At 38.1% G+C, this 24,866-nt stretch overlaps 1 protein-coding gene across 13 annotated transcripts in view; it reads right to left on the bottom strand.

Annotated features, from left to right (window-relative positions):
* KIAA1217 (KIAA1217 ortholog) overlaps positions 1–24,866 on the bottom strand; it is a 564,114-nt gene that overhangs the window by 200,139 nt on the left and 339,109 nt on the right. The window contains exon 3 of one of the 13 annotated variants that reach the window (XM_074192998.1): positions 11,274–11,354. The exons of the other annotated variants lie outside the window; for them this stretch is intronic. Within the exon in view, the coding sequence (XP_074049099.1) occupies positions 11,274–11,354 (81 nt within the window). The remainder of the gene's footprint in view (positions 1–11,273; positions 11,355–24,866) is intronic. 13 annotated transcript variants of the gene reach the window in all.

The raw sequence follows: 24,866 nt of genomic DNA, 5'->3' as shown, positions 1-24,866 counted from the left end.
TGAGAGTAGACCTGCACTTGCAAATATAGGAACCTACTTAACAAGGCTAGGGCCTTTCTTTCTCTAATTACTCTGATCCTTATATCACTCAGCAGTCATCACTCAAGAGGCAACTTCTGAGTTATGAAAGTACAAAGTGCCCCGACCTGTCCACTGGCAACACAGACTCCCAAGGGGATTTGGTATTTTCCTATTAGCTTCTTAAGGAAAGTTCTATGTAAAGCTGAGCCGTCAGAAAGAAGCTAGGAAGCTACTAGGGTGCACCATTCTTTGACTGACTAAGCTGGCCAAGGGGGCAATACCTCCTGGAGACAATGAATGGGTCAGAGGCAGCAGGGGAGGTCTGGTGTGAGCCACTTCTTTAATTCAGATCTGTGCTGAATCCTGACTCTACCTGTGTGGTTGAACTTAGACAAGTCAAACACTCTCTGGATCCCAAAACCTCATGTAAAAAGAAGGAGCTGAATTTATGATTCTATGATCAAAAATTATAGAAAGATTTGGCAAATATGATCATTTTGTTCATTTTCCTTTCTTGCTGTTCATTTTCCATTCTCTAAAACAGAAGAACACTAATGTAGGCAGAGTTTATAGATTGCATCCAAGTCTCTCTTCTTCAAGTAAATTTTATTGAGGACATTATATGTTCACTAGACATGTAATCATCTACAGAAGACCTTTGGGCTAATGGGAAAAAGGACAATGAATTAGGTGTCTAGAGATCTGAGTTCTAATCTTATCTCAACCTATACCTAATTGGGTGACTTTGGACAAGCTTCAAAACATCTCCAGGACACAGTTTCCTTACCTATAAAATGTTAGGGCCAAACCAAGAGGATTTCTTCCTGTTCAAAATTCTATGGCAGGTCTCCTAAAGATGCCACTTAGTACCTGTGGGACTCTGGGAAAGTCACTTGAAATCTTTTAGGCTTGTTTTCCTCACCTATAAAATGAAGTTATAGTAAATGACCTTTAAGTTTCCTTCCAACCCAAGATCTCTCATCCCATGATCCCTATAACTACAAAATCTTCCCTATCCTAGAAAAGATTGAAGTCTAATGTGCTTCTGAGGTTACAATTTGGAAAGGAACGACTCTCTCAAAAGTACTTGTCCCATAAAACTGGCAGTATAGAAACACATTGCTAATGTATGAGATCTTGTTTCAGAGAAGGAAAGAGTACAGCCAGGGTTTGTAGCCAAAATTATAAAGTGGCAGAATAGAAGAGCCCTCAAAGATTAACCAGTCTAACTCAACCCTAAAACAGAAATTCCTCTGACTTTGGGGGACCTGCCTGCTCAGGTATCCATGGAAACATCATGAGTACCTATCTGATACTCAAATGACCTTCGAGCTGTTTAGCATGTAGGCAAAGGGTATGATAAGCCACTCTTCCAAATTTAGTTGCAATCAGAGCTAAAATCCAAGGTTCATTCTGTAAGCTGTGTGATGGATTTAAAGGACTTTCTCTGTGTTAATAGGGTAGTATCCCCTTGCTTCAAGATAGACTTATCCATTGAAAAGGGATATGCATAGAATTTTTTCAGATTGGGTCCTTTGATCTTGAATGCATCAGGTATGGTGAGGCTTCTCCTCCTCAGGGAGAAAAGACTAAGCATGGGGGCACTTTTAATATATAACCTGCCCAGAAAAGAGAAATTTGGAAGGACATAAAGGCAAAGGCCTTCTGAAGACATCTTCTCTTGACCCTGCATTCTCTTTTTCCTTCCACCTGGCTAGAATACAGAGGCTTTTAGTGACTTGCCCATGGTCACACAGTCAGTGACAAGAGTCTGAGGACAGATTTGAACCCAGCTCCTTCTAACTTCAGGACTGGTTCTCTATCCACTGCATCACCAATAGTATCTTCCTAGAAGGACATATTCTCTGGTGCTCAAAACAGGTAATGGGCAGGAATAACAGGATATGTTCATGAATATGATAGCATCCTCACTAAGTGGTCATCGAGCTACTGCTTGAATGACACAAAGGTGAGAGAATTCATCTTCCAAAGTCATTAACCCTGCCTTTGGATGGGTCTAATTGTTAGAAAGCTCTTTCTTAAATAGAGAACCCATCTTCTAAGGCAATCAACACTCCCTTTGCATGGTTCTAATTGGTACCAGAATATAGATGATTTTTCCCTCTATTAGAATATTCTCAACACCATAGTACTTGGAATTTAGAAGTAGAAGGGAATAAAGCTACAGCTACATGTTTTAACCATCTTAGTTAACTAATTAATTGACATTTCTAACCCTTAACATGAAGGCAGAAGTGGTACGACTTAGTAAATTGAGCTTTGGTGTTGAAATCAAGATGACCTGGGTTCAAATTCAGTTTCTGAAAACTAAAAACTATAAGTGGACAAGTCAAGTGACCTTATAATATCCATATGCAACTGTTTAAGCCTATAAACTGTTACTATGGTTACAGGAAGTTTTCTCATTGGGAAGAATATACCAATAAAAGCACAAATCAGGACTTATGCCCTCAAAAAATAAAAAAGAATCAGTAAAAATTCCTTATGTTTGAGATTCCTGAACAAGGATAATGAAGCTTCCAAACTGGACTTCAGTAGTAATTGTGTTAAAGAACAAAAGGTTAACAACTGGTGCATATCATTCAGTTCAATTTATTCTTGATTTTAAATAAATCAACATTGCTTTAATGAGGTTTTACTCTGTCTCAGGTCCTCTTTCATATGATGCCAAGGTCACTGCAAATAGAGGATTAGTGAATCACAATGAAATTTTCCCTACGTGCTGATGAAATCAGAGTGACTCACCTTTTATACTCATTAAATTCGAGTAATTGGATAAACATGATGTCCAGATATAATACTTTACCTAGACTTAACTTACTTTTTTTGCTTCCCCAATACGGCTATTAATTCTGAGACCAGTTAAAATTTGTATTTAAAACCAAGAGTAACTAGTGAGCTACCAATAAACACAGGGAAAGATTAGAGGGGTATAGGGCTAGTCTTGTCCCTCACAACTACAAGAGATATTTAGTCCATCACTATACTTTATTTGGGGCCTTTTCATCCTAGAAGGACTTGCTAGAGTTTATACTCCATTGTTATATCTAGCAACCCCAGAGTGCTATAATGAGGCATTAGAGTTAAGTTTCCATGGTGGTCTTGTTCTTTCATAAAGATAGATGCAAAATAAATGCCTAATGATTGATTGATGTGGATTGTAGGTAGATTTGGAGCTAAGAAGACATAGAATTATCTATCGAGAAGAACAAATGTCATGTGAAAAGTTAAAAACCTTGGCTATCAGGCACTATTATGTCTTATTTCCTGGAGATCAAGTCAATAAATATTTATTAAGTAACTGAGATATAATGACATAAAGAAATAGTTACTGCCTTCAAGGAGCTTACAATCAAGTAAGATGCAAAACAATCAGCTAACAAGATCAAAAACCTAACAGACAGATAAGAATATGTGGACTCTAAGTATATGCTTAGCTCATTAAGGAGTCGGGATTCTAGGGGTCTCCCTACAAGGAGGGAAGAAGCCCTGCAAAAGAGAGAGTCAGAGGGACAGTAGTAACATTTTATCCACATAGGTGGTATGTTGATATCACCCTTAAATACTGAGCTAGTCCAAAGATCCCAGATCAGTACTTCATTAAAAGAGAAACCCTAGGAAAGTAATACAGAAAAAGTAATCTCAAACCAGCCAAATAGAAGATAGAAATAAAATCAAGAGAGGTGAAAAAACAGATGTTTGGTGCTATGAAGTCCTCTAAGAAAAAGTTTTCCATTCATATGTGAAATTAACTGTGCTGCCTAATTGTTGGCAGAGGTTAGCTGGGATCCCACAGTCTTTGTTAGCAAAATCCATGGTGTAGAAAGTTTTTCCAAGGATGGAAGGCCTAGTAACAACTTATCTGTGGACAAAGAACCAGAATACTCATCAACAACATAGGGTAATGTTTTTGGTCATGGCAACCTACTAAGTCACAATTCTAATATGATGAAAGGATTGCTGATATCTTTGTAGTGCTTTGAAATTTGCAAAGCACTCTATAGAAATTACTTCATTTGACCTTCAAAATAGCAAAAAAGTCAACAAGCTGATTAGCTGTGTGACCCTGGTGAAATCACTTTTCCTCTGCCTTTCTCAGTTTTCTCATCCATAAAATGAGTATAATAGCATCCATTTCACAGGGTTGTTGTGAAGATCAAATGCGCATAAATGTGATAATGAACAAGATTGTATTATCATAGAGCTTTTGCCCACTTTTGACAGTCATTTAGCAAGGAAAGCCCTGAAAAAAGGTGAAAGAACAAGAGGTATGGGGCTTGTATCATACACTCATTTAAGCAAAACATACATGTGCAATAGCTCTGGGGAAAAATTAGTGATAGGCAAGTTCAGGTTCATGTAGATTCCCATATAGGGAGGGGAAATAACCATGAGGGGAGACAGCACTCACTTGGGAAGCAGGAGACCTAGGTTTGAAACCTGTTTACAACCAACTGTGAGATGTTGTTCTTAACCTTGATTATATTATGACTCCTTTATCAACCTGGTGAAACTTTATGGCTCCCTTTTCAGAATAAAATCCTGTTGCTTATATTTATAATTGAAAGAAATGGTATATTTCTGTTAGAGGTTGGTCAAAATTCAAATATAATTTTTTTTTTCTCATCCAAATTCATGAATCCCTGACATCTATCTACACACATCTCTCTTCCACAGGGTCAGAACATCTATCATAGATTCAAAAATGATCTAGTAGGTCACCTATTCCAACCTCTCCATTTTACAAATGAGGGAACTGAGGCCCAGTGGGAAAAAGTGACTTGCTCAGGATATAGTAACAGATCTGGGATTCAGACTCAGATTCTAAAGTCAACATTCTTTTTTCTTTTTGGTTTTTGCAAGGCAATGGGGTTAAGTGGCTTGCCCAAGGACATGCAGCTAGGTCATTATTAAGTTATTAAGTGTCTGAGGCTGGATTTGGATTCAGGTACTCCTGACTCCAGGGTCGGTGCTCTATCCACTGAACCACCTAGCGCCCCTCAACATTCTTTTTTACTGCTTGCATGAGCAATTTACTCCCCATCACACACTTTTGTTACCGATAAGAAGAAAGAGTTGGCCTACATCATCCTTAAGGTCCCATCCTACTCCAAATATTCTAAAGGAACTGGACCTTTGAAAAGAAAAATTTAGAGGGGTGGGGGTAGGAGGAAGGGATTCAGTCTAAGAAGGCCTTTATACAGCTGCACAAATAAAACAGTAGATACAATCTCTGCCTGGAGTCAATCCTGGGTATGGTCTTTGTGGCTTCATGCTCAAGCATTCATATATATTTTGTCTGCCAATCACAGGCCAAACCTGGTGGGATTGGAAAGTTCAGAATTTGGAAGTAGTTTATATTTTTGTGGGGAGAGAAAGGGAGTAAGGGATCCTTTTTTAAAAAATTTTTTAGGTTTTTTTTTTTTGCAAGGCAAATGGGTTTAAGTGGCTTGCTCAAGGCCACACAGCTAGGTAATTATTAAGTGACTGAGGCTGCATTTGAACTCAGGTCCCCCTGACTCCAGGGCTAGTGCTCTATCCACTGCACCACCTAGTTGCCCCAAGAGATCCTTTTAAAAAGTCTTCATTGATAAAGACAGTATTTAAATACCAATCTAGGACACAGAACTCTGGCTTTATCTGATCAGGACTCCGGCCTCTAGACACTTCCCTGCAGCTTCCTCACCATGTCCCTTCAAAGGTTCCCTAGCCCTATTCCCTTTAGAATGGAAGCTTCCTGAGAGCAGGATATGTCCAACTTGATTCTATTAGGGCCCCCCAGCCTGATAGCAAACACTTAATAAATATTCATTCTCTCTCTCTCTCTCTCTCTCTCTCTCTCTCTCTCTCTCTCTCTCTCCCTCTCTCTCTCTCTTCCTCCTTCCCTCTTTTTATCTCTCTCCCTCCCTCTCCCTTCTCCTTCTGTCTCTGATTGCCTAGCTATCTCTCTCTCCCTCCCTGTCTCTCATTTCTTTCTCTCTGTCTCTGTCTTTCTCTCCTCCCTCCCTCCCAATCTCTCTCTCTTTTTCTGTCTGTGTGTGTGTGTGTCTCTCTCTCCCCTCACACAAAAATGGATAAAGATCAAATCATCTAGGGTATACCCCAAATTTGACCTTCTTTCTCTAAAGCCTATTTACCCAAAATGATGGAAAGTGTTTTCTCTAAAACTTATTTTGGTGAATTATTCTCCATTAACTCAAGCGCATTGCCCTTCTCTAGGTTTCCATTTCACCCTCTCCCTACGCTTTCCATCTGAAGATTATCCTAGACATTATTCATGATTTTCACCTGTGAAAACAGAAAGATGTTTGGTCTGGAGTCAAATCAGACGACTCAGCAGTTGAACAAAATACAACTGTATCTTTTGTTTCCACATTTTTCTCCATGGTGTGAATTATTTCATTATCAGATCAGAAAGAATATGGGAGTGGGAGGGGGTCAGTAATTCAAAGTATTCACTTCTCAACAAGTTCATATGTGACCAGAGGTCAGGTCAGCAGCCTCTGGGCAGGCTGAAGAAAACAAGAGAAAGCAGCCATTACCACCCCCCACCCCCACCCCAGGTTGGGCACTGTACTAAGGTGATCCTTCTTACCCCCCCAAGAAGCTTGTTTACCTATAAGTGACAGGGGAGCCCAGCCTCTGTGGAGACATGTTGCCTCGTGAGTTAAACAAAAATATTATACATTTCTTGAGAATAAGGAATTGTCTTTTGTCTCTTTTTGTATCCCCAATACTTAGCATGTCTATACATAATAGATGCTTAATAAATGTTGATTGATTGATTGAATTATAGAAACACACATGAGGAGAAAGTATTTCAAAGTAATTTTTACATCTGGAAGACTTGTAGAATTCTTCTTTGTGGGATTTCTTTCTTACTCAGCATGGTAGAAGGGGATCTTGTTAAAGGTAGTAACCATCCTTATTCAACTCAATGTTTGGGAATGAAATGAGGAAATAAATTCACGGGGAAAGGGAAGGAAGGGAGAGATAAAGTGTTTCCTCTTTTCTTATCTCCAATTGTACCTCCTTAGTCTACTCCAGTGATTTCAATAGTGTAGTGAACTTCCAGAGGGAGGACTCCTTTTTCTAAAGCAAATCTCTACTAGTATATAATTTAGAGACAAATTACCTGGAGGCATTGCAAGATTAAGTGATTTAGTTATTTTGTCTGGGGCAGAATTCAATCCAGGTCTTTCTAATTTCTGGCCTATGCCTCTATATCTCTCCCAAATGCAGCCTTTCTTAATTTTTGCTAATATTGGCACAGGATCAATGATTTAGAACTGGACAGGGATCTTTGATTTCAACTAAGTCAACTCCATGTTTTACAGATGAGGAAATGAGGTTCAGAAAGTTTAGGCAATTTTCCCAAGGGTATACATAGATAAGTATCAGAAGTGGGATTTGAATCCAGATCCTAGGATTCCAAATATATGGTATTTCTATACAGCTTCTGCTTCTCCTCCCAATTTTGTGAAGAATAAATTAGGTTTAAAGGAAACTTGTCTTCTTCAGTCATAAAGTAAATAAGGGGAAACTAATGAAATATTCCTCTGTCATGGGAATGCATTTTTCTTTAAAACAAGAGGGACTCTGGTTACAGCGAGGTCAGGTAACATGCCACTAACTTTGTCATCAAGTAAAGAAATAAACACTCCCAACAAATTTCATGCCCAGTGAATCTAGTCCTCACAACACTGGCCCACATTGCTGCTCAATGAGGTGTCCAGTTCCCAATTTTTTTCCTTCCAGGGCATCTATCCTTTTAATTCTTTTGCAAGTTTACATCTTCCAGTTTGCTGGATTTAGACCTCAGCATTTCTCCCTGGAAGATGCCTTCAGGGGTAGGGAATGGATGACTGTTTAGTATGTCTGGAATTGAAATGCTTCAGAAGGAAAAAAGTGTCTATGCTCACACGGCTATTCTTAAGAGTATTGAGAGAGAAATACCTTCACCTGACCAGAGGCTTGAAAATACCAAGCAACAACCCAGCTAACCAAGCCCAAAACCCTCAAGATGTAAATAACCCAAGCCCCTCTTTTAAGTAATATCCCTCCAGCTCCAATTCCCAGTGCCCTATTTGCTGGTCAGCTCCCTCTAGCGTTTTTTTGTCTTCCCTCATTAGAATGGAAGATCTTGGTGGACAGAGATTGCCTTCCTTTTTCCTCTCACACTTAGTACAATCAAATGCCCATTGCTTTGCATTCTTGCCTGACTGTTTTGTTCTCTGGGGCAATGTGGGAGCCCTGGGTAGAGCCACCCTTCCTGCTCCACCGCCCCCCTCCCCGGCCCAAGAACATTCCTATGAAACTAGAGATGTCTTCTGTTGGAAATGTGAACCTGAAAACAAGACTCCTCTAAAGAGAAATGCTTAGAGGGATCAAGAGAAGTTACACAATGTTCTACTCCATAGCAGGGTGATCTAATGTCCTCACTGTACCCTCACACCTGCTGTGGAGGGAGCTGGGGCTTTTCCAGAGGGCTGTTCGTCCATCTGGGAGTGTCTGAGGACATCTGGTCATGCCCCTAGCATCTCCTAAACTCTCTCTGGAGTGGGAATTGTCCACAAAAGGCCTCTCCTACATTATTTTCCCTAAATATGTTCCAACCTACGGGAACCATGCTGAGGAGGCTCTGGCTTCACTTCCTGCCCAAAGATTCCTTCCAGCAACGAGTCCCAATTATAGGAAACAGTGAGGGGCAGAAAGTGCTCAGAATGGTTCAGATGTCATTACAAGAGAGCATAGTTTGGACTTTCCTATTTGGGAAGGGATGGGCACTACAGACCCCATAATGAGTTCCCATATGGGTTGTTCTAAATCCTTAATTTTAAAATTTAGCACGTTTACCTTAGGAGGACTAAGGACAAGGCAAGGTCTTGAAGCCAAAAGTAAAGGACCTATTAAATTTCCAGCTCTATCCTCTATCTCTTGTAAGACTGCAAATGTATAAAGTTGAACCCTCAACAATCTGGCTCCAACTTTCCTTTCCAGTCTATTTCATTAAATTTCCAGAACTTTATATTTCCGACAAACTAAAGTAATATCTGTTCCTAGATACTCAATGCTTTATCTCCTGATTCCATATATTCATATATGGAATCCTCCATTATTGAAGTGCATCTTCATTGTTCTTCCTCTCAATCTCCATTATTCAAAGTTCAAGGTTCAGCTAATGTGCCACCTCCTTTGAGAAGCCATCTCTGATCTCCAGCCCTCACCTCCTTAACCTCCATCCTCTATTTGTTACTAATCTCTGCTGACTATTCATTCCCTTGGATTTGTCATGTCTCTTCCACACACCTAATTGAGAGCTAGGACCATTTCCTGATTGTCTCTGTGTCACCAGAACATGGGTGGACTCTTAAAAACATGCTTGCTCAACTTTGAAAACTTTGAAACTAGAAAGACTCTAGTGAAACCATGAACCATAATACCAAAGGACTAAAGAAGAGGAATGCCACCCACCTCCTGCCAGAGAAGTGATGAGCTTAAAATATAGAGTAAGACATGCATAGCTGGACATGACCAATGTGGGAATTTGTTCAGTTAGACTGAGTGTGTTTGTGATGAAGATTTTATTTTGGTTTTCTGTTTTTAAGAATTCAATTGCGGAAGAGGAGTAAAAGAAAACAAATTTTAATTCAAAAACATTTGTAGAATGGAACAGTTTGAATTGGAAAATCTTTTCAGCTAGATTTCTATCTATATGCCAATAAATAACCAAATCTCAGGGAAGAAGAAGCCTGGTGGTTTCATTCTATTTGTTTAGTCCAATTATAAGAAAAATGTACCAAACAAGTCTGTTCTATTTCTGATGAAAATATTATTGTCAAGATGCTACATTCTTTATTTGGGAGTGGGGTGGTGGTATGCTAGCTGCTGCACGGTTGGCTGTAGTAACAAAGCATGTTGTGATAACCTTCTTCTTCCCCTCATTCCGCCCACCCCCACATTTATATTTAAGACACAATAGGTGGGCAAGGAAATTATGGAGATGTCTCTTAGTTTTGCATTAATTATAGGGCCTACTGAAACCTCCTAATGAGTGGGAGAACTCATAAGAGAAGCAGGGTACATTTATTCAGTTTCCAAGATGGACAAAACACAATAGAATTGGAATAGAAGGCAATTTGGTATTTTTTTTTGGAGTCTTTCCCTAGGAGCTTTATAATAAAGCTAATGTGAAGGAGGAGGTTAAGCCCACTGAAAACTGGGCTATTAATAAAAGGAGGGCAGGAGGATCAGTGTATCCCTTAGACTCTTTGTACCATCACCAGAAGGGAAGTTGACTATATTCCAGTGCCTGAGGTCTCTCAGGCAAACATTATTAAAATACCCCTGGAGGAGCAGTGATGGAAGCAAACTTGGCTTCTATCAGGACAGAAGACTAACATGACTAGAGAGAAGTGTCCATGTTGGGAAGAGATAAAGCATAAAAATAAAGGGACATAAGGTTGGGTCAGCTGATGGAGTTCTCTGAAAACTAGAATGAAGAATTGGAATTTGATCTTTTAAAAGGTGATAGTGGAAATTGTAGGTTACTGAGCCAGGGAATTATAAGATGGAACAATATATTAGGAGGATGGATCCACAACAAGGGAGGAGGAGGCACTGGAAGGTAGAAGGCCTAGCATGGAGATTTCATCTCATATTTGGGAATGAGGTAATGGAAGTGAAAAGTGAAGGAGTTCCTAATAGAGAATGCTCATTTGATTTTACTAAGAATTTCACTTTTGGAAAGTACTGCAATTGTATACCCCCAATCCCACTGGTATTCCTTTTATCATGCAGGGCTCCCCAGTGGCACCACTGGCACAACAAATTCTACAAACCAATTCCAATCACAGATACTAAGTGTGTCTGAGAAGCTACATTTCCTTAGTGTTAAGAAGACATTCCATACCTTGCATGCCATTAGTATTCACTCTGGGCTTCACTCTCAAAACTGCAAAAATAGACATGCATCAGTCAATCCACCCATCAATCAACAAGCATTTATTGAGTGCCTATTATATCTGTGCTAAGCAATGGAATTACAAAAACAAAGAACAAAAGCAAGCATCTGACTCCAAACCAACAACGCCTATTCAGTGCAGTTAGAATTGTACAAGGGATTCAGTTTAGTCAAGAACACTGCTTGGGATGCAAAACATGGATGGTTTTTCAAAAAGGTAAGCTATAAAACCCAATGCAATCAGAAAGAGAAAAAGTACAGTACTAACTCTCTGAGAGGATTCAATTTTCATCATGTACCTTTGAATGTCAAGTTCTGAGTGAAGTGAGATCAACATGCACCTCAGAGCCTGTGGATCAGAAAGAGAGAAAAACAGGAAAAAAGGGAAAAAAGATGAATCTGTAGAAAGAAAAATGATGAATAGGATGATTGACTGGACTGTGTATGCTGTCATTCTCAAAAAAAAAAAGAAAATAGTGAAATCCTGAGCAGAAAGGAAGAATGATAATCATGTCAACATTATTTTTCTGTGGGAAGTGTTGAAACAAACATAACATCAACCATTAGCAGTAGGCTTCATCAACAAACCTCCCCAGATACAGCTGCATTCATTGGGTAACATTTTGCATCTCACCTTTTCCATTAGCATGTGGATTCATCACAAACCCCACCCCAAATACAGCTACTTCCATTGGGTAACATTTGAAATTGCACATTCACATTTGCCCTGTTGTTTATGATGCATCCATCTTAACCTATATCAGAGTCTGTGTAAATAAACAGTTTGTCTCATATCTATGGAATCACTCAAAGGACATGTGGTATCATCTGGCATTTATCCTGGCTAGCAAAATGTCATGAAACCATGCCTTCAGATATATAGAAAGTGGATGAACAAGATCCATCCACTGAAGCTCCTGTGGAGAAAGCCATGCCAACAAAGCACTATGTGGATTCTAGTCAAATTGTTCAAGGACCAGAGGTCTTTGTGTAAATTGAGGAAAAACTGCTTGATTTAGGGTTTGATTGACCCCATAGATGGGCCAGTGTGGAATGCCTGCCTTTGCCAACTTCATTAGCTCTCATACAACCAGAATATTTAGCTTCTCCTAGACCCCCACTGCCAGTTTCCAAGTAATTTCATTTAAAGATAGAAAAGCAAGGCAGAAAACTAATTAATTTTGATGTCTGATGAAAACAGAAATTTTGTACAAAGCAAGAGGAAGGGGCTATTTTTGCATCCAAAAAGATGTCAGTGAAATTAACTATAAGGCTAATATATGTCTTATGCAAATATTAGCCCTTACATAGATGTATGATAAAGATGTGCTGTTGTTGCCAAGTACCAACCTAGCTGAATACCTAACCTATCTCCTAGGTCATCGTAAATCTCAAATGAAATAATAGTTAAGAATGGTATTTGGAATACAGTAGGTATTTTAAAATGTTCATTTCTTTAAAAATATTCATTTTTTTTCATTCCCCTCTTCCTTCCCATCTCCTCCCCCTCAGGATCAAGGTTACTGATTCATATTTACTCTTGGTCAGTATCATATTGGCCTCACATATTTATCAGATAGCTCAGAAGGAAACTATTTGGAACCAAACCAAAAAGAACAAATCAAACGAGAAAAGAAACACAACAATTGAGCTGTACTTGAGAGAGAGTGGGTTAGGAGAAAGGATAACAGACAGGAAAGCGGAATTAGAGATGCCCAATAGAGTTCTGTGGGGGAAGTTCTGTCAAAAATATAAGAAGACTTTATGAGAAGAGCAAATCAACACTATTAGAAGAACTATTAGCTGAGTTGACCCTATGAAAACCCTTTCTTTAAGGAATACTCCCCAGCTACTAAGGTGAAGATTGCTCTAGGGCCCTCTGCATCTTGTGTATAAAAGTTTATAACCCTAATCAGCAATGAAGGAAATACCCTTAGTTACATCATAAAGAATAAAGCCCTGCAGATGCACAGTAAATACTGAATGACAGATCTGAACAGATGCTATCATGAACTCGGGAGAAGAAAGACCATAGAAGTTCATAGTCAATTTCTTTTCTGAGAGGATAAACAGTAAGAAAGGGTAAAGGACAAAATATGCAGGATATATAACAGTATCCTGGGACAGGATCCAGACAGGGAAGTCTGAGGCAGGAAGAGATGAGGATAGAGTCACACATAGACCTAAAAAGATAAAGAAAAGCTGGATAAAGTCTTGAGTGACTCTTATTTTAAGAACTTATAACAGAAAATGATCATTTCATAGGATTTAGAGCTCAATGGGACCTTCCAATCTCCTAACCCAATACCTTCATTTTTGGGAAAAAACAATCTGACCTTTCTTTATTTCTTCAACTTCTCAATCATCCCATAAGCTTGGAATTTAGAGTGAAAAAAAGCAGAGTCTATAACACTGAAGCTCAGAGCTGGGGGATACAAGGAAAAGATCAGCGTGAAATCAGTCAACCAAGTAATGTTTGTTGGCAGTGCACCTAGGACTGTTGAGGGTTCTGAGGAGTAATAGAAAGGGCATTAACTTTGGTTTCAGAGCCAAAGGTCATATAGAAGAAAAATGATATATGTAGCATGAAACAATTAATGAACAAAATGACACATAATATAATTTTTAATAAAGGAGAGGAGAATCTATAATGAAGTACTGGTTGCCACATACAAGAGTACAAAAGCTAGAGAAGGGTGGGCATCAATATGGTCTGGTGTCAGAAGAAAATAATAAGAATAGCTGGCATTTTTACAGCATTTGTGTTTGTTTACAAACTAACACATCTCTTCAGATCTTCACAACAATCCTATGTGAAATAAAGATCAACTATTACTATTATGTCCATTTAACAAATAAGGAAACTGAGGCATGTGAAACTAAAAGGGTATGACCTAATTCTTATTAGGTTCAGTGTCTGTCCAAACCATTCAAACTTACTCAGGTCTGGTTAAGGACATGGGTGCTCAACCTTTAAACTCTTCTGGATGTAGCCCAACAAACTAGGCAAGGGCCACAAATAAGAAATTAATATTTATTTATGACTACAATATAACCCATATTACCAATGAATAATAAAATATAAGAATAGATGAATATTAATTTTCCTTCTTGCTTAAAGACATAGGACTACAAACTCTCAATACTATTGGTTACACTTTCCTCCACTTTCCTTAATAACAAGAAAAGCTTAAATCAGAGGCCTTCAAATTAGCAGACAGAAAAGGGGATGTCTAAAGAATGGAACAGTAAGGCTGAGTATGTAAATTGAAAACAGGAGGAATGGGAGGTAGAGAGATAAAAAGAAGAGAAAGACTGAGAAGAACTGAATTAGACATCCCAAAGAAGATTTCCTTGAATTTTCTGAGCCCTAATTACTGAAACTCAACTCACAGGAAACATTTTCACTCCTCAGATTAGAAACAACAGACACAATCTGGGCTGAAACTGTGTAGAGCCCTACAGGTTAACAGTAAAAGAGTTGAGAAATAAAACAGGATTTTATTAGGCTGCTCACATACTTCCGCTAAATCAAGTGTGCATCACTTAGAAGTATGATATGTGGTTGTGAATATAAAATGGAAAAATCTCTCCTGAAAAATAAGAATGAATAGAGAAGGAGGTAGGCTTATTCAGGTCACTCCCAAAACTACAGGGAGCTCAGAAACTTTAAAGGATTTTAAAAGGCTTCAAAAGGGACTAAGGGAGTTGCTAAAAGGAATATAAGAATCAAAGACCTCCAATACTGAAAAAACAACAAGAATGACGCAGAGTAGTAATCCAGTACAAATTAAGTTGGATGACAATCATCACCCAGTGACTTCTCTTTTCATCACTGAATTGATTTATATGGAAAGGTCAAGAAATATCCTAAGAATGAAATAGCAGGACAGCATAGGGCTAGAGATGCTAATGTTTTAACTAGAAATGGAAAGACTCACCAAAAGCCTTTGAAAAAGGTTTAGCACTATAGGAGGGTTAGTCTTGAGCACAGAGATGCAGGCTATGGGAAAACAGAAAAGACTGTCATTCGCTGGTTGTGAACTAGGAGATGTCGGAAGAAGAGTGGTGGTAGTGATACTGGGCAAATACCAATGCTAAAGAGGCACAAGCCCCTGGAGAGTCAACGATCAGTCAAAATGGGTAAACAAAGGAAGGAGCTTGGCTAACTAAAGGATGGGAATATAGAATGAGGTTGCTAGATAAAGGTATGTAATATTCTTGATCCTCCCCACATAGCTCTACACCAAGTCCCCAATAAGGCAAGCTTCTTGAGGGTAGGAACTGTTTTGATTAAATCTTTATTTACAACATGTAACACTGTGTTGGCATACATTAAGTGATCAATAAATCTAGATTGGTTTATTGATATGCATTTGTGTTTTTTTCCATCTTTAGCAGCTCTCTAAGTCAGCAACCTGCCTAGTAATTCTGCAGGAAGCAGTTTGCAGGTATGGAAGATGGATTGAAGTCAATCTCTCTGCTTTGGGAGGTGAGTTAAAAGGTAATTCCAGATTTTGGACATGGTGCACTTCTGAAAACTCCATGGTATAGTGGATTACTCCAAAGATTAGATTCACCTGGCAGGAAGAATTAACAAACAGGAGTTGTTTTCCTATCTAAAGATGCAAAATCAAATCAGTTATGAATATGACTAATTATGTATCATAAATGTAAAGATACAGTAACACACCTGTCATAACAATTTAAAACCATAGAATTATATTCAAAGTCCTTAAAATCGGGCAAAAATTGGATATACACACTGACTCTAAGCGGTCCCAAATGTACCATAAGTTATCCACAGATGACATAGTCAGAAATCTGATTCAAATTTAATATATTAGTCTAGTAAACATTAAACATTTAAATTATAATACTTTTACTTGATATTTTAGAATTTAGAAGAGCACTGGGGAATATCTTGGGCTGCTTAGGTATCTCCAAAATATCTATTGAATGAAATTTGAGGTGATGTCTTCTTTTTCTCTCCATAAATTTCCCTGTTCATTAACCATGTTGATACACTCCTAGAGTAAATGATGCAAGCTCACAAGCTCACATTGACATAATGATCAGAGAACCATATATCTGGAGCTGGGAGGTACCCCAGGGGCCATAGAGTCCAACTCTCTCATTTTTATTTTGCTATCAATGATATAAACGGAAAGGAATTTCAGACAAATGGAAAACCTTATAGGATCTGCTCAGATATGAGACAGAGGGGGCAGAATGGGTTTCACCATGCACCCCAAAAACAACAAAAAAAATTTCATGACATAAGCGGTCACCTTCTCTTGCAATACTTAACTTTGAATTAAAATAAACAGACCACCATATTGATGTTTGCTTATAGAAGATGGAGAAATGGAGTAATTCTATGAAAATCCCTACAAAATCCATTAAATTAAGGGTGCCTTATTGAGAGATGGGGAAAGCTCTTAAAAGTAATTTAACCTAGGGGAAGCTAGGTGGTGCACTGGATAGAGCACCGGCCTTAAAGTCAGGCAGAACTTGAGTTCAACTCCAGTCTCAGACATTTAATATTTACTTAGCTGTGTGACTCTGGGCAAGTCACTTAACCCCATTGCCTTGCAAAAACCAAAATAAAAGTAATTTAATCCAATCCCTCATTTTATAAATTGGGAAAAAGAGGCTCAAGAGAGGTTAAATAACTAGTGACTGAGATAGCTAAGTGAGATAGTGGATTGAGTACAGAAGACTTGAGTTCAAATCCAGCTGTAGATACTTAGTGGCTGTGTGACCTGGGGCAAGTTACTTAACAAATTTGGCTCAGTTTTTTCATCTATAAAATGACTACAATAATAAGACCTACCTCCCAAGATTGTTGTAAAACTAAAATGAGAAGATATTTATAAAACTTTGCAAATGTTAAAGGCCAGCTATTACTAATACTTGGCTAAGGCCATTCAGATAGAAAGCAGAGACTAGTCTCAAACCTGGGTTCTCTGATAGTAAATGCAGTGCTATTTTCCCCCAAATTACACTGCATCTTAACATCTACTGTGATGTTTGGTGATTTCAATGTGAAGGAAAATGTAGAAAATAAAAAAATATATTGGGGCAGCTGATGGTCTAGTGGATAGAGTACTGGGCCTTGAACCTCAGACACTTAATAACTATATAACCCTGGGCAAGTCACTTATCTGTTTCCCCAATTGTAAAATGAAGACAATAATAGCACCTGCTTCAAAGGGTTCTTGTGAGGACTGAATGAGATGCTGCTGCTGATAGCAGTGAATCTTTTTTTGTGCAGTAATACAATGAAATGACTTGCTCAGGGTTCACAGTTAATAAATTTCCGAGGCTAAATTTCAAGTCTTCCTGTCTCTTGGACTGCCTTTGTATAATGCACCACCTAACATAAAAGAAATGTCTGGTGATAAATATAGGACTCATTTAAGAATCAGTTATATGCAGTAAGATCATCAAAATAGAAGAAAAACAAAAATCAATTCCAAATTAAAATAAAGCTCAGAGAGAAGAAGATGAGCCCATACATGATTATGGTAGATCCAAGCTGATCTGAAGTCACATACTCCAAAAAAGTGGGAAATGGACAAAATTAAAGATACTGACTCTGTCTCTAACCATTTTAAAAAGAAGCTTAACTAATGCAAAGCAATTGCCACAGTGACTCAGCTAAAAGAATCTAGAAAGTCAACTCCACCATCAGTAGACATTTGATCTTGCTGACGTATTGAGAGAAAAAGAAGTCAAGGAGGACAATGACGATTTAGAATGTCAGCTCATTTGCAAACTACTACAGAGGGTGAGGGGAAAATTATGAGCAATTATCATAAACTGCAAAAATATCACAAATGGCAAAAGGAAGTTGAGAGAGAGAGAGAGAGAGAGAGAGAGAGAGAGAGAGAGATGAAGCTGCAAACACCTTGGTATGAGACTGAAGTTGGGCCAAATCATCTGAAGAATATTTGAATAAAATTGGAAGGAAAACAAGTAGTTAAGAAAGGGTGACTAGGGGTGGCTAGGTGGCATAGTGGATAAAGCACTGGCTTTGGAGTCAGGAGCACTGGCTTTGGAGTCAGGAGTACCTGGGTTCAAATCCGACCTCAGACACTTAATAATGACCTAGCTGTGTGACCTTGGGCAAGCCACTTAACCCCATTTGCCTTGCAAAAAAAAAAAAGAAAGGGTGACTAGACCTAACCAAATTACATACAGAAAAATATTCATACAAGATAGCATACTTTTAAAGCACTATGGGGTTATCGGATAGAAGAAACATTTCGAAAGGAATATATAAAATCATGGGCATCACTATTTTTTAATATGTTTTTGCAAGGCAATGGGGTTGAGTGGCTTGCCCAAGGCCACACAGCTAGGTCATTATTAAGTGTCTGAGGTCGGATTTGAACCCAGGTACTCCTGACTCCAAGGCCAGTGCTCTATCCACTGCGCCACCTAGTTGCCCCTATGGGCATCACTATTGCAAGAAATGGAAATCAATAGTAATAACACATATGCCTATTTTTCTCATCTCTGTGTGAATGGTCATTTATGCTTTCAATGTAACTGATTTGAGAGATATAGAGAATATAAAATGCTACACTGTGTGTATTCTTCTTTGATAAAAAAAACAATTGATTCATAGAAGAAAATGTGATCCATTTGTACCACTCCCAAGTTAGCATCAAGATCTCAGAAAATTCCATGATGGAAACTTCTTTGGTGGTCATGAACTTGAATATGAACTTCAGGCAGTGTAACATGAGAAAGCTTAAAGGGGAAAGAGAATAAGCATTTCTATAGCTCCCCACTCTGTGCTATTATTTTGCTGATCCTCACAATGATTTTGGTAGGTAGCTGTTATTATTACTTCTATTTTGCAGTTGAGGAAATCAACATAAAAAGAAGACTTATTTAAGACTGCACAGATGGGGTGGCTAGGTGGCACAGTGGATAGAGCACTGGCTCTGGAGTCAGGAGTACCTGGGTTCAAATCCGACCTCAGACACTTAATAATGACCTAGCTGTGTGGCCTTGGGCAAGCTACTCAACCCCACTGCCTTGCAAAAACCTAAAAAAAAAAAGACTGCAAAAATAATAAGTTTTGAGGCTGGATTTGAACTCAGGTCTTCCTGATTCCAAGTCAAAAATGTTCTATTGACCATACCACTTAGCAGTACCTACACACAAACACACATACACACACACAGACAACATGATTTCCATAGTGATTTATAAACTGTCCCATGAAAAACTGAAAATTTTCCAATTAACAGTAGGATTGTTTTTAAAGAACTAATTACATCAAGTCTTGAAACTCATTATGATCTTCTTACTGATATCAATGGTTACTTTAAAGAGATCAGTCTAGTCAACCACACCAAAGAGACAGGTGGATTTATCAATATAGGCAGTGTGGACAGGTCTTGCAGATGGACTATAAGATTATGGCTTATAACTAGTATTTCTAAAATGCTTTAAAGTTTACACAGCATTTTACAAATTAAATCTCATTTTCTCTTTACAACAACCTTAAGAGGTAGGTTATTATCCATCTGACAGAGGATAAAACTAAGGTAAAGAATAGCAATTTGGGTAGTGTTATACAAAATTTTCAGTGATATCAAATTGATCACTACCACAGAACTCTATTTTTTAAACATTGATAGTCTCTGAATGATAGGATATGGCTGAGAATCATACAATGCTACATTTGAGAAGATTAACCCAAAGGTCAGTAGAACAGTGTATGATGGATTTAAGTGAACTGTATCATTTACCAACAACAATGTCCATTTGAGAAGGAGAAGATGATGACTTTCAAAGGAGAGGCCCGAGGTTCAAGTCCTATTTCTGATACTTGTTACCCATAATATTGGGCAATTAGCCTTTTTCTATTTCCCTACATAAAATGAGGTGGTTAGACTAGACCACTTCTAATATAGCATATACTCTATTCTCTGAATTTATAAATTATAAGTAACATAAAATGGTCAACGATTTATAAGATTAAGAACAAGAGATTAGGTTTTTCTTTTCTTCTTCTTATACTGACTGTCTCCATTTGTCAGCTCTGACTCCTGAGCATTGAAATTCATTCCAAGAGCCCAGAAAATGTTTTAATATTTAACATTATATGTCTTGGTGAAGACATAATATAAGTTTCTGAACTTGCACTGTCTGCTCATGAAGTTACACTAGAGAAGCAAGAAAAGACTTTTGGCTTCTTGGAAATATTAAAAAAAAACAGAAAACATGAAAAATCTACTGGCCTTATTTCTAGGACTACCCTTATGACTTTAGAAGGATTTTTGGGAGAAAATTTGCACCATTTAGAGTTCTTGCCCTGGATAGTGATCACTTGCATGATCATTGGGCAAAGCATTTAAATTCTCTGGGCCACAATTTCCCTAAGAATAGAATGAGATAATGGGACTGAGATGCCTGAAAATTATAAATAAATTATAAATTCTAAAAATAAGCATATGTGCCATACATTTTTAGCACAGTTTCACTTCTAAATCCATGGAGAGATGGTTATGGACTTAAGTTAAACAAAAATTAGGTATTTAATCTTTGATGAATGGAAATGAAATGGTGAGTCTTCCAATAAGACAGTTTCCAAGTTGCTGGCTTTATTTTTTCTTTTCTTCCTTTCTTCCTTCCTTTCTTCCTTCCTTCCTTCCTTCCTTCCTTCCTTCCTTCCTTCCTTCCTTCCTTCCTTTCCTTCCTTTCCTTCCTTCCTTCCTTCCTTCCTTCCTTCCTTCCTTTCTTTCTTTCTTTCTTTCTTTCTTTCCTCCCTCCCTCCTTTCCTCCCTCCCTCCCTCCTTTCCTTCCTTCCTTCCTTCCTTCCTTCCTTCCTTCCTTCCTTCCTTCCTTCCTTCCTTCCTTCCTTCCTTCCTTCCTTCCTTCCTTCCTTCCTTCCTTCCTCCTTCCCTCCCTCCCTTTCTTTCTCTTTTTGACTCAGTTCTAGTCCATTTAGTTATTAGTATAACCACCAGGGGGTGTCCTGCAGCTTATCCAGTAGAACCTGCACCTGTACAGTCGATGAGTAAAGGAAACAAAATAAGGAAATTCAAGTGACTCCTCAGTGGTCGCCTAGAGTCACATTTCATTATCGTTGATTTCCCCCCTTTCAGACTCCTTGGGCTAAAATAACTGTCCATGAACTACTGTGGACTCTAAGTGACTGGACCACAAATGCTTTTAAAGTTTCAAGATGATAGCATTAAAGGGGAGGAAGGAGATTTATTTTAGAAATTCCAACAGAGCTCATCAAGTTGTAACTGAACACAAACAAATCCATTAACACACTATATAAGTCTGATGAACAAAATGAATGGAAATTTCAGAAAATCCCACGCTAGGTCATCCTCAGCTATCAAAGTCCAGGTTTGACCAGGTCATACATACAACTCCCAGCAATCTCCCTATTTAACCAACCCCAAAGGCTTCCTATCATCTCTAGGATCAAATATAAAATCCTTTATTTGGCTTTTCAAGCTTTTCATAATCTGCCCCCCCACTATCTTCCCAAAAGTCTTACATATAATTTCTTGACATATTTTACAATCCAAATTGTGTTTTTGTTTTGTTTTTTTCCCCCAAAATACATTCCATCTGCCTGCTTCATTTACATTTTTATTGGCTGTGTTCTCCTAGAATGTTCTCTGTCCTCATCTCCACCTCCTGGCTTCCCTGGAATCCTTCAAGATATAGCTAAAAATCCTACCTTCAGCAACAAACCCTTCTCTGGAGCCCTTGATGCTAGTGCCTTCTTTTCTTCCAGTTCACCCTGTTTATAACTTCAGGTGTATTCTCAAGGACATAACAACTCCAAGTTGTCAATAGGAAGGCCAAGCTAACTCTTGTTTTTCAGGAAAGATTTATTTCTATGAGATTATGGAACTTAAATACAAGAAAATTTATAATGATCATGATAGTGAGTAGAGATTTGGCTCTAAGTCAGAGCAGATTTAGTTCAAGGTCTCCCTGCCAAGTCATTTAACCTTGATTTGCTCCAGGTACCTGTTAAGACCCTAGAGTGCCGAGTGGGCACTCTATTAGATAAGAGATCCATGCCAGAAGTTCTCTCAGATGAAAGCAGAGGTCTGGTTAAAAAAATTTTAAATAAATATTTCAAAATATAACAGAAAAAAAGAGAAACCTGAGATTCAATGCCTCAAACCTATTAGGGAATCAATAAATATTTACTGAATAGATGAATGAATGAAGGGGAAAAATAGCATTAGCAAGTGATAAGGGCTGAGGGAAGAGTGTCAGGAGGTAACTATTTGGTTGTTTCTATAAGATCTTGGGTGAGTTATTTAATTTTTCTTTGCATCTTTTTTGGGGGGGAAATATAGATTTTTTTAAGGTATGAGCTTGATTTAAAACCATAGATAAACCAAGATACGGAATCAGAACTTATTCAGAAGTGTAACTTATCCTCATTCAAATGAGTGTCATTCTTCAAATTTTGAGAGACAATGTGTTTATTTCTCTTTTTAAAACTTTTAACATGTCATTTATGCTTTTACAATTTTAGCAAGAACTCACTTCCTTTTCCCCAATCACTCTCAGTCAAACCATTAGAATTGAGCTTCTTAGATCACAGAAAAAAATTATGCAAGAAAAATCAATTTGAACTTCTATAACATGTATCTAGGAAAAATGATTATCGATTAAAAAATAAAATGCAATTTTAAAAAATAAAAAAGTAAAAAACCACTTCAGAAATGAAAAAAAAAAGTAAAAAATGAAAGAAAATCAGTTTGACAACAGAAAGCATTCACAAAATTGTTATCAGTAGGCATTAGGGAAATATGTTTCAATATTCAATTCTTTACAACCAAGATTAGAATTCCTTTTATAGAAGCCTGATTCCTTTTATTGTTATTTCATTTATAGTGCTGTATAGTTATGGTATATACTATGCTTCTTCCTTCGCTTAGTTTGCTCTGTATCAGTTCATGAAAAGTATCCCCACATTTCTCCAAATGGATCATTTTGAATATAGGCTTACTTCAATGATGCTGCCTGCAACTGGCTTCAGGACTTAATTACAAGATATGTTTTATGAAAACTGAGTCATCATTGTCTCCTTTCTAGGGTTCTATTATAGTCTGAAGAACAGACCCATTTATTTAGATGAACTGAATTAAGTTATTTGTATAGACAAAGGCTCCTGCATTGTCCTTTCTTTCCCTGTTTTATTACTTTATAGGTCTTAAGTCAACTGAATAAGGAAAAAGAAAAGGAAGAGGAGAAAAAGGAAGAGGAAGATAGAGGAAGAGTAAAGTAAAAGGAGGAAGGACAAGAAGATAGAGAAAAGGCATAGCAAGAAAGAGAGAGAAAGAAAAGGAGAAAAAGAAGAAGAAAGAAATTGAGAACGGAGAAGGAATAGGAGACAAGGAAAACTGGAAGAAAGCTTTCACTTTGTGGCTGGCTTCCCATTGCTAGCAGCGGGGGAAAAACCTTAGAGATATACTCCGGTCAGAAGCAACTATTTTATGAGAGTAAGATTTTAATTACTGAAGTCTTATTTTGAGTCCCTTTCGACTTCCTGTGGCCCAGGAAAAGGATCTACTCAATCTGCCTTCAGGTGTCAGGAGATGGACAGGGAGTCCTGGTTTGTTTTAAGAGGAAGCCCTCATAGCAAGAGAGCCCTCCTGTCATAGGGTAGGAGGATGAATGAGATTTCCTTTGGGTACTCCAGTTTTAGTAAAGCTCAACTTGACTCAAAAAGATTTCCCTCACTCTGAAGAGAGGCCTGGTTTCTCCTGGTCTCTCAAGATTTCATTCCAGCTTGTTCAACTCTGTCACAAGCTGACCTGTTGATATTCATTTACGGTCACAAATTCTTCTTCTTCCAAGATTGGAATAGCCTTGCCTTAATTTTCATCAAAACCGTCTACTTTTTTGGAATCCTGAGATGATAAGGGAAAAAGGAAAAAAAAAAGTCTGCCAGACCATAGGCCACTATTTCTTCTGCATTACTAAAAAGATTTTTATTTTAATTGCATTCCATCCTTTCCTCAATAGCTACCTGTCAGTAAGCTGTTGGAGAATTCGACATCTAGTCGAGGGAGTGTACAGCAGTTTACACTTGCCCAAGCTATAATTAGCAGGAGGTTGGCTTGCCTGCAGTCCTCCCTGGCCCTGGATCTCACTAAAGCCATGGGACATCAAATAAAACTCCTGGCTTGATGTTACTCCCATACTTCTTAATCCAAGAATTGTGAGAGTTGTCTTTGTACTTTCCAAGCCAAGGAAAAGAATAACCAGCAGGCAACTTCTTCACCTTGGAGTGTCCAAGCTACTATCTAAGGCTTTAAGCAGAGAAGCAGGTGTGGATCTGGTGGCCGTCATATGTCCTATACTTAATGACTAGATACAGATAGAAGGAATTTCTTCATGGTGACTTCTTTATATCAGTGAAATCTTAGCTCTAGACTTTCCCCACCTTGGGTTCCCTCTCTCCCAAAATAAAGTGCAGAATGCATTATCTCATTGGAATTTTACAACAAGCCCAGGTGGTATAAGGATGGTTTTTCTTACCTTACAAATTAAGAAATCGAGGATGAGATTTAAGCTTTGACTTGTTTAGAATATGGCAAAACTGGTAGGTGTCCAAGGCAGGATATGAACGCGTGCCTTTTTGATTTCAAATTCAGCGTTATTTCCATTAAGTCATTCTGCCTCTCAGAGATAATTTTCTATTCCCTTTCTACCAGTAGAAAGTACGTACTGAATATTATCTAACTTGAATCCCGATTCAGGCTATACTCGTACAAAGAAGGAGAAATCCTTCTAGGACAAGGAAAGTCTGTTGAGGCTTTCTTCTTATAGCCCCCACAGTCCATTATTT

Source organism: Macrotis lagotis, chromosome 7, assembly GCF_037893015.1.
Source record: "Macrotis lagotis isolate mMagLag1 chromosome 7, bilby.v1.9.chrom.fasta, whole genome shotgun sequence".
In the NCBI taxonomy this organism is placed as follows: Eukaryota; Metazoa; Chordata; class Mammalia; order Peramelemorphia; family Peramelidae; genus Macrotis; species Macrotis lagotis.
Note: the sequence above shows the minus strand (reverse complement) of the source record. Positions and strands in the feature narration are given on the sequence as shown.